The sequence below is a fragment of the Marmota flaviventris genome, chromosome 2 (genome assembly GCF_047511675.1).
Source record: "Marmota flaviventris isolate mMarFla1 chromosome 2, mMarFla1.hap1, whole genome shotgun sequence".
Taxonomy (NCBI): domain Eukaryota; kingdom Metazoa; phylum Chordata; class Mammalia; order Rodentia; family Sciuridae; genus Marmota; species Marmota flaviventris.
In genome coordinates this window covers 75651435-75671257 of record NC_092499.1, presented here as the reverse complement: position 1 = coordinate 75671257, position 19823 = coordinate 75651435, and the positions used below count along the sequence as shown (strand labels likewise).

The window sequence follows — 19823 nt, the reverse complement described above, 5'->3', positions numbered from 1 at the left end:
TAAAGGTTCCCATTCCCACCCCAGGATGAAAACACCGTTCTTCATCTTCAGCCTGGCAGAAACTACTGATATGCCTTCAAAGGTGAAAACTCAGCTCTACTCTCATGCATATAAGGTATGTGAAAATTTTGTAGAGATATTTGGTGGGAAGGTGGCAGTCATTGGGATAGAGAGAGGATGTACAACAGAGTTTTTTGTTTGTTTTGGTACTGGGGATTGAACCCATGAGTGCTTTACCTCTGAGCACATCCCCAGCCCTTTTTATTTTTTATTTTGAGACAGGGTCTCACTAAGTTGCTTAGGGTCTCATTAAGTTGCTGAGGCTGGCCTTGAACTATCAATCCTCCTGTCTCAGCCTCTGAAATGGCTGGGATTACAGGCATGTGCCACCATGCCCAGCAATGCCAGAATTTGTATTCTTTTGTTTCAAACTTTAGTTTGGGCATTATAAAACATCATATATAGGAAAATAACTCAATTGTATCATAAACAATGTTCATGATGGAGAGTAGACAAAATACTCCCACCAAGATGTCTGTAGCCTAATGTCCAGAACCTGTGACTATGTTACCTTACGTGGTAAAAGAGACTTTGTAGATGAGATTTAAGTTAAGGGTCTTGAAATGGAAGATTATCTTGGATTATTCAGGTAGGCCTGATATGATCACAGGGGTCTTATAAAAAGGAGACAGGAAGGTCAGAGTCAGAGGAGATGCAACACAGAAGCAGAGGTCACAGAGGGAGAGATTTGAAGACGCTACACCATTGGCCCTGAAGATGGAGGAAGGGGCTGCAGATTAAGAAGTACAGAGGGATGGGAGGGAAAGGGAGGGGGAAGGAGATTAGCAAGGATGGTGGAATGTGATGGTCATCATTATACAAAGTACATGTATGAAGACTTGAATTGGGTATCAATATACCTTATATACAAACAGAGATATGAAAAATTGTAGTGTATATATATATATATATATATATATATATATATATATGTATTAAGAATTGTAATGCAAAAAAAGTACATGTATAAATGGCATAAATTGGTGTGAACATACTTCATATTCAGAGGTATGAAAAATTGTGCTCTATATGTATAATAAGGATTGTAATGCATTCCTCTGTTGTCATATATTTAAAAAATAATAATAAAAAGTGCAGAATGCCTCTGGAAGTTGGAAAATGTAGGGAAACAGATCCCTCACTAGGTCCTCCAGAAGAAATTCAACCCTGCTGATTTTACAGCTTCTCACCACCAGAAGTGCAAGATAACAAATATGTGTTTTAAGTTACTGTGTGCATAAGTTGTTATTGCAGCAATAGGAAACTATTATAATGGCTTCATTTAAAAAAAAAAAAAAAAAACCTTCTGACAGGTTATCCTCTTTATAAAAGTCTTGACACTGTCTATACCTGGAATGATAGGGCCAATGGTCAGTAATTATTTGGGCTGTGGGGGAGGGGTGGAGTTCAATATCTTTAGCCATCAGGGAAATGCAAATCAAAACTACATTGAGAGTCCAATTTACCTGAGATGGGTATCTCCTATGTCTCAGAACGGCAATCATCAAGAATATAAAAAACAGGCACACAACTGTAATCCCAGCAACTCAGAAAGCTAACACAGGAGGATCACAAGTTCAAGGCCAGCCTAAACAACTTCGTGAAAACTTGTCTCAAAATTAAAATAATAAAGTAAAAAGGACTGGGGATGTGGCTCAGTGGTGAAGCACCCCTGGTAACCCACCCCCCAAAAAAATATCCGGAACCTGTGACTATGTTACCTTACATGGTAAATAGTAAATGCTAGTAAGGATATAGGGAAAAAAGAAGCCCTTATACAATGTTGGTGGGAAAGTAAATTAATATAACCACTATGGAAATCAGTATGGAGATTCCTCAAAAAACTAAAAATGGAACTATTGTATGATTGAGCTATACCGCTTCTTGGTATAGTCAAAGGAATTAAAGTCAGCATACTATAGAGATACCTGCATACCCATGTTTATTGCAGAACAATTTGCAACAGCCAAATTAAGGAAATAGCCTAGGTGCCTGTCAACAGATTAATGGATAAAGAAAATGTGGTATATATACACAATGGAATTTCATTCAGCCATGAAGAATAAAATCATATCATTTTTTTTCCAGTTACCTTGGAATTTATTTAAACTAAGAGAAAAAGGTCATAATGTTTTCATGCAATACACACTTGGTTCTTTAAATAACAATTGTGACAAATAGCAGAAAGAATTAAGGAATGCTGCACTGATGATCCATACAAAACACCAACATTTCAGGTTGTACATAATTAAAGAAATATCTTACTTTTCGAAATACTGTAATAGCCAATACACAGAGGCATGCCTTAGGTGGGCATAGGAATGCAGTTTTAAAAAGGAAAAAAAAAAATCACACTGGAACTACTCAATTTCTTTTAAACACTGAGCAAGAAAAGCAACATTGAACTTCCATACTGATTTTACACAATTTCTATACAGTACCTTGACTTAAATCCAAGAGCAAAAGTTAAAACTCTCCTCCTCTATTTTTGGTAAACAACTGCATGGTAAACTTAGATGACTTTTCCCCCTGGATTTTACCTGGAAGTGGCCTTTTTAATATTTTATTTAAAAGAGGGCAGGTTTGGCACTTTTATACTGATGTCACCAATGTTAATATTTCTTGGGATCTCAGGAAGATTCATATTCTTTACAGCTGATACAGCATGGGCTGGAGCTCCTGCTAAGCCAGCCTCAGATTTCTCCAATTTATTTTGTGCATCAGTTTGTGTAACAATCTCATTCATGTTGGTCTCCAATACCATTCCCCCCATCACCATTTCTGCAAGAATATTGTGAACCTTGTCTACATGGAAAATTAAATCCAGTTCACACACATTTTCAAAACATTTGTCTAAGGTTTCCACGAATACTTGAATTAGATCTAAAATGCCAAGTTCACTTTCTGAAGAATCCATACAGAAGACAAAATATAGGGTCGCATAATGTCTATAAATCAGTTTGTTGTCAGATCCTCCAATTAATAATCCTCCTTCTAGGAAATTACAAACATTTTCATCTCTCTTAGATACCAAATGGAAAGTCTCCCGGATGATTTGCTGTTGTGTATCTTCACTGTAGGGCTGGTAGAACTTGGAGAGCCGCGGCTTCCCGTGGTTGTTGAAGATGAGGATCGCCTTGATCATGGCTGGGCCGGGCGACTGGGTGGGCGCGGGCACGCGAGCCTCGCCTGGGGATCTTGCCAGCGATCCTTCCCCACCCGCCCCCTCCCGCACGCGCTCGCGCGCGCTCCCGAGCCCAAAATCATATCATTTTTAGGAAAATGTATAGAACTGAAGATCATCATGTTAAGCAAAATAAGCCATGCTCAAAAAGACAAGTTTCACATGTTTTAAAGAGGACTTGAAAGTAGAAGGGAGATGATTAGAGAAGAAGAGGAACTTGAAAGGAGGGAAGGAAAGATAAGAGGGGTAGTTGGGAGTAGAAATGACCAAAGTATGTAATATGCATGTGAATATGACACAATCAAACCCATTGTCCTGTATAATCAATATATGCTATTTAAAAGATGATATAGCCATGGCTGGTTGAGATTTTAAGAGTAAAGGTAAAAGGTCACAGAGAGAGGCCCTGTCTTCTAACTGGCCACAGGAAGCTGAATGAACCTTCCCAAGGTACACTGAGGCTTCTGCGCAAATTGTCCTTCTCTGCTGGGAAATGGAACACAGAAAGGAGGCTTGCTATGGCACTATTTTAACAAGTTTCTGCTTTTCTGTTATTTATAGCAATGGGCTCTTTCAACTCCTTCAGATTTAGTCTTGGGGTCTTATATAAGAAACAAATATCCTGACAAGGACCTATGAAGACAGAGCTCAGGACCTATGTGTTTGAGCAAGTCTAGAGAGACTCTCTCTAGACTGCCATGGATCTGCTTAGCCAGGGCATTTGCTTGTGCTGAGTCAAAAATAACATGGCATCCAATAAGTATGACTAATTTCACTACTAAATTCTCATTATTGGTTCATTGTTTATTCATGTATTCCTTCACTCACAAAGCATTTATTGAGCACCAACTCCATACCACATACTATGTTGGAGATAATTGACCTTGTTCCAATTATCAAAAAAGTAGCAGGCTGAAGAGGGAGACAGATGATCAAGTCCTCAGTCACAGTTCACTCTTGTAAGTGCTGTGAGAGGCCTGCCGAGGTTCTGTGGGAACAGAGAGCCCAAGCTGGGAGGAAAGAAGAGAGCCTTCCAGAAGAGATGCCACTAGATGTCCTTGAAATATCAGAAAGAGCTGGCAAGAAAGATGGTGGGGCAAGGAAGTGAGAGAGGAGGAGAGAGCAGTCCATAAAGGAAGACACCCAGGGAGCAAAGGCAGGATCCTCCAGGGAATCCCCCTGGAGGACAGGAAGGGAGTTGGTTATAGGGAGTGGCACACTGGAATTCTGTCTGGTAGATGGGAGGTCTAGGTTCTCCATCCTCCCTGCCATTAATTGTTAACTGTGAGTCAGTTAACCTTCCCAGGCTTTGATTTTTTTCCTTTAACAAATTATGGGCTTCTGGGGGCTGCAGTTGTGGCTCAGTGGTAAAGTGGTTGCCTAGCATGTGTGAGGCACTGGGTTTGATTCTCAGCACTGCATATAAATAAATGAATAAAATAAAGGTCTGTCAAAATCTAAAGAAAGTTTTTGAAAAATATAGTCTTTAAACTTCAAAAGATTAGCTCTTAACCAGATGTGGTGACACACACCTAAAATCCCACAATTTGTGAGGCTGAGGCAGGAAATTGCAACTTTGAGGCCAGCCTCAGCAACTTAATGAGATGCTACCTCAAAAAAGAGAGAGAGAGAGAGAGAAAATAGGACTGGGGATATAGCTTAGTGGTTAAGTGCCCCTAGGTTCAATCCCCAATACCACACACATACAAAAATAAGATCAGCTCTTGTACCTTTGAATGTATCATATTCTATTCATCTCTCATACCCTGTAACACTATGAAAAATAAACAGTATTTATTTGGGAGAGCTAGGTGTTGTAGCACAGGCCTATAATCCCAGTGACTCTGAAGGTTGAGGCAGAAGTATCACACGTTAGAGGCCAGCCTCAGCAACTTAGTGAGGCCCTAAGCAACTTAGCAGGAACCTGTCTCAAAATAAAAACTAAAATGGGCTGGGGACATGACTCAGTGGTTAATTCCTGATACCAAAAAAAAAAAAAAAAAAGCAGTATTTACTAGGGAGAAAACTGAGAATTATTAATATTTTGTTTTTATTTTCTTATCAGAGATCTCTTCCATGGTCAGTTGCTAGACCACCTAAAGCTCATTTGTGGATTTTTTTTCCCCCTTTGGACAATAAGCTTTGTTTTTTTCAGTGAACACAGACTATCGGTATCTCCTGTGACTACAGATGTGTGATAATTCTTACAAGACAATTGAGGGCAATTATTTGGTGGATCAACACAAACCCACCCCTATTACTGGTTTTTCTAGAATATTGTTAGGTGTAAAGGATATTTTTGTTGTCATTTACATCATCTAGCTCAGTAGTTTAAACAGAATATTAAGTTCAGGGATGGTAAAGAAGCATGGAATAGCCAGCTCCTCAGGAACAAATTGGTTAAGTTGAAAATGTTTCCAATTAATGGGACAAGTCTATTAAAACAATGTCATAGTAGCACACTTGGAAAAGGAAATATAATTCCAATTCCACATCATGAAACATGATTGGCTTCTTAAGACTTGACATTTGTGACTTACTAGGTCATCCAAATCAAATTGAAGATGCATCAGTCATAATGTAGATTCTTCAATACCTAAAGACTATATAGGAGGTAGGTCACTTGAGCCTCTGATTCTCTTGAGCAATTCAGGAAATTAAGGCTTCTTGAAGCACTGTCTCTCTTTTGGACTCCAGAATCTCAATAGGTTTTTGAATCTCAATAGGTTCCTGAGCACCTACTTGATGTGAGCAGCATGCTATACACTTTATATACATTCCTCAGAGGGAAGCTCAGAAAAAGCAACTGAAAGAGAAAAGGAGATTATGAGAGAGGGCAGAGAAGAATTGAATGTTTTACCAAAGGAATAAAAATGTAGGAGGCAGACTTTATAACGTTGATATATATTAAAGCATGTGGGGACTCTCCTATTTCATTGTGTTGTGGGGGATTGAACCCATGCTAGGCAAGTGCTCTATCACTGAACTACACCGCCACCCCCACTTCCTATTTCATAAAAATAAGGGAACTGAGGGGGAAGTTGCTGTAAAAGGCAACTTGAAGATGGAAGGTTTATTAAGTATCAAAATGACATATCAAACATGGATTTTTAACAAGGATGCTGTTTTGAAATAGGTATGGATTTGTCTTCTCTGGAGTAGGAGTTTGAGAAATAAATAATATAATTGGTCTGTTTCAGCAAAATGACGTTTTGAATGCAATTCTAATTCAAAAAGCACTTGTCCCATAGAAAGCGTTATTGCTATTCTGTGCTCAGAGAATCTACAGGAAAACTCCTGGGAATCCAGCTGTAACTTGACAGTCCCCAGGAAGGCTGTGAAATTCCCAAAGAAGCAAGCATAACACTACATTTAGCAGATTTGTATTACCTTTTTATTTATTTATTAAATTTTAATGTGTTTCCTCTGGAAAACTCAATATTGAAAATTCTAACTATATTCAATTGATACTGTCTCTGATGTTGGAAAATCAAAATTTGAAATTTTTGTGGGCAAATTTTAACTATCAAAAATATAAGCTATAGGATAACTGAAAATTTTTGCTATCTTGCTTTAAGGATATCTCTTAAATTCTGTTATGCTTAACCTACCTGATGATAGAATTGTTTGGATTGTTTTGTTATTGCTATTATTACTGTTGTGTTCAATGCAGAGAGAAATTCTTTTAAATAATATGGGACAGAATTTAAATTCCTTCAAGTTCTTTTTCCACACAGTCTTCTAAAGAAAGTTGTCATTTTTTCCCCCCTCTAACAGCTAAATTTAGAGTTTCAACTTCTCTGCCTGTTGAGTAAATAGCTTGCCACAATTTAGACCTAAATCCCTTTCCCAGAAATCTTTCTGGAGGAAGAGCATTTTGTCCTGACACAGTGTGTCTCGGATTCCTTCTGCAACATCCAAAAACCCCAGAAGCAGTTTTAGATGAAGCATATTTGCCTCCCGCTACTGTTATAATTACAGTAACATCGTTGCATTTTCTGCATGGCCTAGCAACAATTTGATTTTACTGTAGGCTGCTTGGATTTTTTTTTTCTTAATTCCTTTATGTTTTATGGTTTTGGGGGGAAAAAAAAGTCAAGGAATAACAATGGAATACCAACATTTTTCAATTTTCCAGCTTTATAAGGAGATTGTCTATTTACAAAAGGAACACCCAGTGAATTGGCACAAGAACTACGCCCTCGCTTGTGAGCGGATGCTTCGTCTTCAGGAGAGAGACATAGACGCTGAAGTCCTGTTGTCTGAAACCATCAGACATTTCCGTCTATATACTCAGAAAGCACAGAATGATCCCCAGCTAGCTGATATTTTAGTTGCTCTCAAGCACTTAAGAAAAGAACTGCAAGGTCTGAGAAATATGAAAAATGTGTGATACAGCAAAATGGGAAAAACCTGCTCAACTTTCAGCTTCCAAAATTCTGAAGTCCAAAAGTTTTCCTTCAAGAAAACTGCATAAGAAATGGAAAACTTAGTGATTTTTCAGATCCAAGTAATAATGGTACAACAATATTGCTTAATGAATGTTTAATTATTGAGATGTGTGCTATTTATGCAAAATTATATTTATCCCTTGTTACCAAATTAGCATATCCATGAGAAGCTTTTGAAAATTTTTTTCAAAAATCTTCAACAACCTTATACCAAACGACTGTACTTGATTCAGTGAAATTCTAGAAGATAATGAACTACTTTCATAGACCTAAAATATCAACCATGAATCTTTAAAGGGCCATGTTTGTCTATTCATACCAGACCAAAGACATTTTCTGTTTTCTGAAAATGAAATAGTTTTTTTAAAGGAATGGATCTCTCTATGCTCTAAATTACAATTCCTTTTTCTTTAAGTAACTATGGTTGTTGTGTAATCATATTACAAGCTACACAGCAAGTAGGTATATTTTGAGAAACCTTTGAGTTTTATTGTTATAAGACAATAGTTTTCTGAAATCACGAATTTGAGTTAATTTAGTGCTTGCTTATTTCAGTTACAGAAACCAAATGGCAAGTAAAAAGGATTTTACATTTACATAATTAATTTTATATTTATGTTTTACTTCTATTTGTACTTACAGATATAGGCCCAATAATTAGGGGTTCCTGCTGCCCAATGCAGGGGGGAATAAAAAGGTTAGGGATTGGTTTAGGGGGATGGGAAAGTTCAATAAATTCATTTCTGTTACAAGCATCTTTTATACATATTACTAAAGAGAACAGAGTAAGAAATGCAAATAATAGTTCTTTATTTTATTATGACAGTTAATTAATAGCAACCTGTTTTAATGAATAAAGTCACTCAGAGTCCTTCAGCACTTCCTAAGTAGAGGCCAGAATCTGTAGGGATTCTTTTCCCCCCAATTGTAGAGCTCCTAGACTCCAAGCACTATATAGGCCCCTGTATAGAAATGCTCACTAATGAAGAGGGAGGGCTAGAAGCTTGTCTGCATTCAAAGATCACTGGTGAGTCATTCAGCAAGAAAAGGCCCCTTACCAGGAATAGTCACAGTTCCGTGGCATTGTACTAGCAAAAGGGTCTGATCAAAGGTCTCCTGTGGAGCTTGCATGGTTCCCTTTCATACTACGACCATAATTAAAACCACTAATTCTCTTTTAAAATGCTGCAGGATGCCATGTAGGCATCTGTCTGGAGTGTCCTTTGTGATGTCATAAGCTGTTAAGGACCAGCGCCGAGGGCTTTTGAGCGAAATGCCAGTCATGAAGGTGCTTCAAGACAAGGGTGCCTCTAAAAGCTTGACAGGGCCTTGACTGCACAATTCGAGCTGAATTTGCCCCTTGTCAGCTGCCAGTAAATAAATCTCAAAGGGGGAAAAGCTGAAGTTTCATTACCTGATCCATGGGGCTTTGTTGGTTTTGGCATCACACAGGGGAAGCTCTTGCCCCGCCATTCTCTGGATTTGAAGATGTCCATTGGAGCCTGCAGTGCCTGGACAGGGTTCAGAGCGGAACCTTTTGAAGAGTGTCAATAGTTGTAACAGTTCAGCTGTTAGGAAGACAAATAAATGGAGGAGCTCATTAATCCTCTTTTGGCTCTCAGTGCCTTTTGCCCTTTTATCACAGCCTTATTAGGCTCCTACTCATCTTGAACCAGAAAAAAATGAATTGAAGTTGTTGAGTACTAATTGGCAAAGACTTTTAATCATGGGCCAAGAACTTTCACTGACTTGAAAGTAACTTCTCCACAGGGAAGAGCCAAAAACCTGGTTTACCTTAAAACAAAAACCTGTTGGAGTTCAGTGTGGTGTAAAAATTTAGGGAAGCACTGATAAATTGTGTAAGTTTATCCACCTGAAAGAAATTATATAAGATTATGATTTTCAATTTTAAGGGGGAAAAGTATAAAAAAATGCATTGTCTTTTTTGGTTCAGAAAAGGGACTGCATGCCTAGTGCAGTGACTGTTTGCTTCTGAGCATCTTCACATAAGTATGAATGTTCATCTGAGCAGCTACCAACAGATCATGTTGGAGAAACCTTATTAAAAGTTATATTCTATAAATAACCTTGAGAGTAGCAGTGAAGACATATTTTTGATAATACATATATATGTAACTCTGTACTAATATGTTTCATTAATTGTTGAATCATACACAGATTATTCTGTATTTGTGGAGCAGGAGTTTTGGACCACTTTTGCTTTGAGAATGCAATAATATATGGCCCAAAGTAGATAGAATCATGATTATTTAAAACTCTAAAAAACCATTGGTAAGTGTAAAAAATGTAAACTGAGCTGAGATCTAGGGATGTTGGACTTCATTTCCAGATCAACTACACTGAAGAATTCTTTCCTGTCTATTGTGTGAGTCTGAACAAGTGGCTTTTTTTTTTCCTTAACTTTCCTTGGGTAGTGCACAACACCATAAAATCTGGTAGAATGGGTTTCTTTTAGTGTAACCCCTGCCCCATATTGAAGAGGATGTGAAGGAGATGGCTTCTCATGCAGGATTTGGCCGGCATTCTCTAGAAGTGTCCCAGGAGTGCTGTGGGTTGGCAGGATGACAGGAACCCCACAAGGCCAACTTCTGCCTGGACTTTGGCCTGAAGAGCAAGTGGGAGCCAGCAAAACTGTCTGCCTCTCCACATGCTGCAGCGCTCTTCTGCCTGGCACCAAGGCTGTCACACACCAGAGGGCAAGTGGAGAGAAGGACATTGTGGCTTCCGTGCTGCCTGATAACCTACCAAGTGTGTTCGACTCCCCATCCTTTCCTGTTCCCTCTGGTGGGAGTATGCATGGTTCTTGTTCTCTTTCCTTTTTTCTTTGTTTTTTCAAAAGAATCCATTTTTTTAAAATACTTTTCTTCTATTAGTCAAAATGCAGCTAAAATAGAAGGAAATTGATTGCTAGTGTACTATTTTAAAAACTTACAATAGAAATTTTGAAGTGTTATTTCTGCCCATATTCTTAGTGTTTTCCAATATGTAACCATGATGTTTAGCCTTTATCATATTAAAGCCTATTTGAGTGTTAAAAGTTATTGTTAGGATACCCTGCTAATAACTTGAAGTCATCAGGCTAGGATATGAAGAATAGATGTTTTAATTCATGTTTTAAATGTTAAACATTGTGAGTCTTTCATCATAATTCTCATCAATATCCTTCAGAAGTTAATAATTTAATGCTTTTAATAATCAGAAATTTTAATAAAGATTATTAAAAATGAATCATTTTACATCAAGACCTTTTACTCTCTTTTACTTTTGGTATATTTTATAAGTACACCAACATAAGGTGCTACTTAAAATTCTGTTCTAACTGGCTCCAACACCTATGGTTAGGGAAATTTAGAAAACAGTTCAGCCCAGTAAGAGATTCGCACTGCTACTTTGTCCTCAAATTTTGTTATGGATGCAAAACCATTGTAAAGCTTATACTCACAAACAAATGATGTTTCCAGGGATTTTGGGAACATCTAAAGGCCAAGATCTTGGCACAGTATTACAGAGCAAACAAGGAGCTAAAGCTTAGCAGTGATCATGCTCAATGAAGATGTCGTTTTCAGTACCTTCTAAAGGTCTGTTTGATTTGGATCAGCATGGATGATATTTTTAAAAGCCCCAGGAATAGCACAGTATGCTCACCTGGATATGGAAAGTAAACTAACAGAAATATATCTTGAAAGTTTTTTTTCCCCCTCTTCAGAAAATAAGAAATCTGGTAGCTCTTCAATAATGTAACATATATTTGGTAGAAATTGTTATGCACTGAAAAGATTAGCTTATGTTATATTGGGGGTGGGTAGCAATGGTTGCAAAGCAGATGGAGGTTCCAAAACTCTAAATGTGAAACCAGCAATTGTTGGCCTGTAAGTATAGTTCTTTGGCTCTTTTTTGAAGATTCAAAGTGTTATGGACAAAAGTTATTTTTTTTGTCATATGATATTATGATGATTTTTTAAAAGTTGAGTTGATGAGGTTGAGAAGTTTTAAGATAAAAGTCAAGTACACAAATGCAAATAATTGGGCCATTACTCCTATCCCAGTGATCCAACTTCACAGACCAACCAAATAATCTCAAGACATTTTATACCTAGTTGCAAAATGTGACAATAATGTTGTTAAATTAAGGTTCAATAAAAGATAGAGAAAAACAAGCCAAAGTTAGGAGTTTTCATAAACTTAATTATTTGGAATTTGTTATGTCTACTGTAAGTCAGGTGGGGTGGCACATGCCTGTAACCCCAGCTATTTGAAGGCTGAGGAAGGAGCATCCCAAGTTCAAGGCTATCCTGGCAACTTAGTGAGACCCTATCAAAATTAAAGAACAAGGGCTGGGAATGTAGCTCAGTAGTAGAGTGCCCCTGGATTCAAACCCCAGTATTAATTAATTAATTAATTGCTGGTGTAAGTTGTATTAGTAGAAGAAAAAGTACAATAGATGGAAAAGAAATACAATCTTTTATATTAAGTTCATTATAAGTTACATGTTATAAACTAATAAATAGAGATTGTGAATTATGTCCTGCTGTTAAAAGAAAACCACCATAATCATCTTCTATTTAGAAGTGTTAACTGAAAGGGGGTTGTTTTGTAATGTAACCTTTTAAAAAAGATATAAAGATATTTGAGATTTCTCTGAAATAGTCCCTTACGTAGTTGAACCATTGGAAATATCCTTAATACTTGTGGTTATTTCTTATATGCAAAAAGTATATATGCTTAAAACCAAAATGCACACAGTGCTGGGGGAATGAGACACCAGGCCTCATTCTTGGTTGAATCACCCATTATCCCAGGACCATGAACATCATGTAGGTGTAAGTCAGGAATTCTCTGGGAAATCCTGGTATACTAAGACTTGAACCCCGAACTGCAATAGTGTACCCATGGAGGATTTTGAGAAGAGGATAAAAAATACAAGGACTAGAATCTTCTTATAGTGTCTTCCCTCAAATAGGTTTTGAAAGTGAAAGGCAAATATAATTGTGTTATTAGTAGTACTTTTAAACATAAATGTAAATAAATTAAGGACTCTTTTCAATTATTCTAGCAAAAACTACAGAAAATTTCAAAGGAATTGTTTAAAAGCAGAAGTGATCAATTCATCAAAAAACTAAGAGTACTTTGAGTAAAGAGTTGAAAGCCAGACAAGCAGGTAAAAGGAATTAAAAAGAAAAAAAAAAAGTTTGCTTACAGAATAATGAAAAGCTGAAGTTCAATTGTGCAGAGCTTAAAATTGGTCAGTTCACTGGAGAGTACTTGTATTTAGCATCATATTTATTTAATATGTCATATTGTTTTGCCACATTTATAGGGTGTTTATTCAATCAATGGACTGGTATTTATACAGCTATTATTCTTCCAATGATCAAAATTAACATATCCATTAACATATGCATTTACCTGTGTTCACCAGGACGCAGTTCCTAATTATGCAGAATTGTGCCCACTGGAGTGAATGTCAAACTGTGGGTCACAAAGTTCATTTAACAAGAACTGATCAACTTTCCCTCCCTGCCACTTCTTCTTATACGTGGGATTGAACCCAAGGGCACTATACCACTGAGCCACACCCTAGCCCTTTGGTTTTTAATTTTGAGACACTAAATTGCTAAGGGCCTCACTAAGTTGCTGAGGCTGGCCTTCAATTTGCGATCCTCCTGCTTCATATCCTTTCAAGTAGCTGGGATTACAGGCTACTAACCACTCCAGTACCTGGTCAAGTGGTGGTACCTGGCCTGACCAGCTTTTTCTTAATGAAACAGAATTTAAAATATTATAAAGCATCTGAGCTAAAACAAGGGTTAAGCATCATTTCATGAAACTGTTTCATTTCATGTAGGTGTATGTACATGTATTTACAGCAAATATGCTATATATGTGTGTGTATGTATGTAACTTTACATATACATTTAAAGTGTATGTACTGAATCACAATGTACTCATTTTGGGACAGTAAAAAATAAATTTGAGGGATTGGATTGTGGCTCAGCGGTAGAGCACTTGCCTAGCATGTGCAAGGCCCTGGGTTCGATCCTCAGCACCACATAAAAATAAATAAATAAAAATAAAGATATTGTGTCCAACTACAACTAAAACATATTTTTTAAAAAGAAAAAAATAAAAATAAATTTGAAAGCCATTGGCTTAGGAAAACAATTTCAAAGGAGTTAGTAAGAGATCATCTAGTATTAGCTATCACAACTAATCTAATTTAATAAATGAAAATGAAAGCTATAGTAAATAAGTGGCTTATGTTCTACACCAAGGTAGTGGTGGAACTGGAACTAGTATTTGAGCTTCTAGGGTTAGCCTGGTGTGCTTTCCCATGTCCATCACAGTTTGATGAAACCAGCGGCATCCCATCATCAACTCTGTGGAACACTGAAGTCCTCAAATAATCCAGCCACTTTTAAATTATGATAAACTTTTCTAGAGGTAAATGGTGTGTAACAACAAGAACTCTGTCACAGGAAGTTGTTTAAAATGTTATATGCTGAACTTCTTTCTCCCCCTCTTCCAATCTTCCAGAATAGAATTTTTTCCTCTTTCCTTTTTAGATAGGGCCAATTGTTCCCCTGGCTTTTGACTGAGAATTTCCACTCCCATTCTGGATTTAGGAGTATATACTCAAATTAAAGGACTTTAGTGTGATAAGAAAACAGTCACTTTGAAATCCAGGAACTTATTAACCTAAGCACATTCCAGCTGAATCAGCTGTTGGAAGCTCCTTCTGAGAAAGGTTATGCCAGTTTATGTTATTTCTTTCCCTTCCTAATCCAGTTCAAAACACAGTCCTATTTCCGTTTTGCAGAAGAACATGTGCCACTCCATTGGAATGTTTTTGAGTTGGAAATTTCTGCCCTCCAGAAGATTAGAACGCCTCAAGTTGGTGCTCACCACTGTTCCATTCGGTTTAGCTACTTTATTTAAAACACAAAGGATCCAGTGGCAGAGATCTCTTTGAAGACCTAAGTGTTTGGTTTCCTAATTATGAACCAATTCTGTGTGTAGGTAATAATAATTCCTTCCCAGTTCGCCTCTTGAGTCCTATGTATGATTTCTAAAAAGATATAATACTAGTAATAATAATCACTATGATAACAATCTTAGTGACATTTGTCATCCGTTGAATTGCTTTAGTTGTTTGAAATGACCTATTTTATTTTGTTTCATTTACTATCTTTGTGAGGCAAGAAAATTTGGTGTCTCATTGAAACAAACACCTCTCCCCACCCAAACTAGGCCTTTTGCACATTTGGTAAAGATATACAGATGGCTACTTCACTGTGTTAGCATTTAATAGTTAGCATGTAAGAGGACTTCTTTACATGTTCCCTGTCGAACACATAAATAGTTGATTTAAAGAGCTTCAACCAGCCAGGTGTGGTGGTGCTCACCTGTAATCCCAGCAACTCAGGAAGTTTAGGCAGGAGGATCACAAGTTTGAGGTCAGCCTTAGCAACTTAGCAATACCATTTCAAAATAAAGAATAAAAAGGGCTGAGGATGTAGCTCAGTGGTAGAAAGCCCAGTACTGAAAAAAATGAATAAATAAATAAAAATAAAGACTCTAAACCTGTTGAATACTATGAGTTAATTTGTACTGTATAAAGGTGTGAATCTATGCAATAAATAAAGAGCTCTTTATCAAAGCAATCTTCTGAGATCTCATAATAATGGTGTTATATTGTCATGTGAAACGTGATCTGCTTAAAATTTTGGCAAAATAGAGATTCCACATGTCTTTGTATTAGAGTGCACCTGGATTGAATAAGTACCTCCGCAAGCAACTGCTCTCACCCCTTCAGGCTCCCATAGCCACATTCAGTCACTTTGGCCCCTTCTCTGTAGAATGGGGATATGATAAATAGGCTTGTTTCATGGTGGGGCTATAAAGGTGAAACACTGATATTTATAAAGTGCTTCGAACAGTTCTAGTATACAACAATTGTTCAGTATTGGCTCTTTTCATTAATATGTCAATTTAAAAGGTTCTTATTTACTTTGCACTTCTTAGTAAAATAAATCCTCAAAGTTTTCTCGTCCTTTGCATCTCATGTTTAAAAATGTCCTCGCTAAATGTGCATCTGGAAATTTAAAAAAAAAATTAATTACAATGATATTGATAAACAATGTGTTATTTAAATTATGTGGGTAACTGGCAAATATAAGAGAGTAATCAAAAAGCACTGAGTCAATGAAGAAATGAAATCAATTTCATCAGTAATGCAGACATGTCTCCACTTACTGCACTCATACACAGGTAATGGCCATGTATTCACAATGCATTCCACATGACCGCCTTACTATGATGGTCCTCCTTTTACTGGTTTCCCTGAACCAGGGCCCATCTAGGCAAAGACTTCAACATTATTATTCTCTGTCTCTTCTTTCCAATCTTAGATTTTGACATTTATGCATTGGCTCTCCTTCAACCTTCCCCCAAATATTGAAGATTCTTTTGGGGCTAGAGACCTCCCAAAGAACAGTCTCTTCCTAAAACAGCCTCAGGAAGATTGGAGTCCTGGGCACAGGGCCATTGCTGGGCTTTTAAAACCATCCTGGAGGCTGGACGTGGTGGCACCCACCTGTAATCCCAGCAACTCAGGAGACTGAGGCAGGAAGATCATAAATTGGAAGCCAGCCTCAACAAGTTAGTAAGATCCTAAGCAACTTTGACTCTGTTTCAAAATAAAAAGGACTGGGGATGTAGCTCAGTAGTAAAGCACCCCTAGGTTCAATCCCCAGTGCCAAAACCAAAAACCAAGCAAATACCATCCAGGGGACTGCAATCATATTTCTGAGAGGGGATGAGCAGAGTATTCATGAGGCTGCTTCCTTTTTTATTCATTTAATCAATAAACATTTTTTGAGCCCCTATAATGTGCTAGACCTGGGTATTAGGTATTCAGAGAAGAAGCAGACACATAAGGGCCCTGTCCCCACAGAGCTTCCTTACTAAGGTTGGAGAAAATAAAAATAAGTCTAAATGCCTTACTAGACTTGACACAAAAAGAAAATCAAACCTTTCTTGTTATCATGAATGATGCTTGAGAAATGGTTACCCTACCCCTCAGAACATATCCCCAAGTTGCCCACTCACTGAGATGTCTGCATCTCGTTCTTAGGTTATCTGGAGCCCTGCTGAATTTACAAAGGGCTGTGCGGGACCATTTTGGTGTAAAATGCACCACTTTCCCTCCCACACCAACATCCGTTCCTTTGCCTTCCTTGGCCACCCTTATCTTTCTGCAGTTGTGCTAGATTCAAAAGTCACTAACCCTGTCTATGGCAAAGAAATAGCCCACTTCTGCTTCTGCCACCATAATAACAGAAAGGAGGCGACAGGAAGAGCGATGTGTCACCTACACAGGCTGGCACCTACCTCCCCTTAGAGCCGCCACTCAGTTCTTAGAGGGGTGCTGGTTGCATGAGGGCCCTCAGCACTCACCCTGCCTAGTTTCTTGCTAGAAAGCAGTACAAACCACAGGGAGGAATCACTGCTCAATAGGATTCTTTCCCAAAATGTACAATCTCAAGTTTAATTCCAAGAAAACATCTCACAGACCCAAATAAAGAAACTTGTGAAATATTTGACCAAAATATTTACAAGTATTTGATTTTTCAAATATATCAAGGTCATGAAAGACAAGGAAAAAACTGAGAAAAAGTCACAGATTTAGGAAAACTTAAGAGACAGACGACAAAATGCAACGTGGAATCCTGGGTTGGATCTGAGAACAGATAAAGAGAAACGTGGGTGGAACCTGATTCAAAGTCTGTAGTATCGTGTTAATAGTATCATGCTAATATTAGCCTCTTGGTTTTGATCTTTGTGCTCTTTATGTAAGATATTAAATTAGGTAAGGTTGGGTGAAGACTAGGCAGAAACTTTCTGATTTGTTTTTGCAATTTATTGTGTAATTCTAACTTGACTCCATAATAAAAGGGTTTTCTAAAAAATCAAAGCAAAGCACTTCTTGTTCCCTTCTTTCTCCCTGTCACTCTTTATTGACTGCTTTAGGCCTCAAGATGAACAATAGATAGGACAGTGGTCTATAGTACTAGGGTGCACCAGTGATCAAAGAGACAAGATTCTGAGAGCCAAAGGCCACTGGCCTGTCACTAGTCTGGCTTTTAGATGAGTGGGCCAACCAACATTAGCCCTGGGCCTGAGCCCCCCTCTCAGCGGCCATCCAGGAGGACCTGGGTGAGGAGCGAGTATCTCCCCAGAGCCTGAAGTTCTGTTCCCAGCACCTGGGAAGGCTCAGGAGAGGCCAGTGCCCGTTAAATTCCCCTCAAAGCCACTGGACTTGCACCCAGCTTGCAGAGAGCAGGATCCAGTCTTGAATTATTCCTCTGGTCCTGGTTTCTTGTTCAGGCAGCCACCACGGGAGAAGAGGAAATTGAGGCGAAGCATCCTTAATACCCTAATTCTTTCAAAAGATGATTCAGGTTTTTGTAGCCTCATTAGCATTTGCCGATAAAAATACATTTTGAGTGGTATTATGCTAAGTAATTATTCTTACAAGATGTGAAATTAAACACATTTTACTCAGCATGAAATTATTCCTGCCATGTACCGAGTTGGGTGACAGCTTGAGAGTTTAGGTGGTGGATTGCAAGACAGGGAGACACCATCAATGTACTTAAAAAAAAAAGCCAACCCCAAATATTCCACCAAAGGTAAGTCCTTGTAGCAAAATGATTTTGGCTGGATGAAATATTAAACCTGCTACTATAAATTTCACGCCTTGCATTCCTGAAGCAGATGCAGGGTGATGATGCCAAAAATTAATTGGAAATAATACGACTTGCCTTGTGTACTCTATCCAGTAGAGGGCATAGCAGATAAGCATTGTGTGCGTTGGCGACTTAGCAGCCACTGATAAGACTTGTTTGTAATTGCTTCTGTAAAGATATGTAGCAGCATGCTTGGATGCTTATTTACATTTAGGAATGTGGTTAGGAATAGAAGGTTTAGATTTATAACTTTGTTTTTGTCTGTCAATACATGGGAGACTTTCGGTTGTTGCAAGTATTATATTTACCAATGTGCAATGTTAAATTGCTGGATTTAATTGTTACAGTACAGTGAATTATTCTATTATTTCTTACTTTTTTTATCCTAAGGAAAATTCAAACTTTCCAGGCTTTAGGGCAGGATAAAATGGCTCTGAGCATGTCAGTGTCTCAAGAGCACATTATTTTCTTATTGGATTGTATTAACTTTACAGATGGAAATTTGAAGGAGAATTAGAAGGCTTAGAGATGGAAAATTTGGAGAAGAAAAGAATAATGTCTTAAGATTTCTGGAGGGGCTAACTGGTAAGTCATTTTGAAAGCTGCTGATGCTAATTCTCATAGCAAAAGACATAGCAGACCCTAAAATGATCAGGAATGAGGCACAGAATTTCTAAGAAGGAAGTGAATCTTGTGTCACACTCAAAATTGCCAAAGGATTATTTGGTGCATGTACGTGCTCTCTCTCTCTCTCTCTCTCTCTCTCTCTCTCTCTCTCTCTCTCTCTCTCTCCCCCCTGCCCCCCTACCACCCTTTTACAATTGACACAGATTTTTCTTGACTACACTCCTAGTAGGGCAACTTTGCTCAACCTGGGAGAGGGTGTTTGGCCGTTCTGCTTAGTTTAAAAGATAAACACAGTTTCCAGTATCAGATGCACATATTTGTCCCTGAAGAGACAGCAACATGACATATATAAACAAACATTCATCCATAAGCACTGTAATTGCTTCAGGGAAACCTGGAAGCAGCGGTGGGGCGGGGGGGGGGGGGGCAACATAGTAAACCTAAGAATAATACTAATAAACCTAACAATAATACTAGAGAAAAAGATATAGGCCTCCTCCTGCCAGGGATCCTGTTTCCTGAGTATCAAATGGCTGGGGTGGGCGACCACAGGCTCTCTCGTCCAAGCTGTCTGATGAAACCCTGGGTAGGCTCCAGCCTGGTGGGCCCAGGTTCCCGGTTGTTGACACCCCCATAGTTTCCTCCTCTTCTTCTGGAGCTTTTCCCCACAACTTTGGATGCCTCTGCAGGATCCCCCGGTCAGAGGAGCCCCGTGGGGCATGAGCAGGTAAA

The 19823-nt window shown here is 38.2% G+C and overlaps 1 protein-coding gene and 1 pseudogene across 6 annotated transcripts in view; one reads left to right on the top strand and one right to left on the bottom strand.

Annotated features, from left to right (window-relative positions):
- Tmem260 (transmembrane protein 260) overlaps window positions 1-19823 on the top strand; it is a 100151-nt gene that overhangs the window by 54430 nt on the left and 25898 nt on the right. For 3 of the 6 annotated variants that reach the window (XM_071608021.1, XM_027929515.2, XM_071608020.1), the window contains 2 exons: window positions 25-115; window positions 7383-10944. In XM_071608021.1, coding sequence (XP_071464122.1) covers window positions 25-115; window positions 7383-7637 — 346 coding nt within the window. In that variant the 3' untranslated portion in view covers window positions 7638-10944. Of the gene's footprint in view, window positions 1-24; window positions 116-7382; window positions 10945-14533; window positions 15378-18958; window positions 19050-19823 lie in introns of those variants that run through there. The other 3 variants (XR_011706649.1, XM_071608018.1, XM_071608019.1) reach the window with 3 other exon arrangements.
- Window positions 2146-3224, bottom strand: LOC114088063 (AP-3 complex subunit sigma-1 pseudogene; annotated as a pseudogene).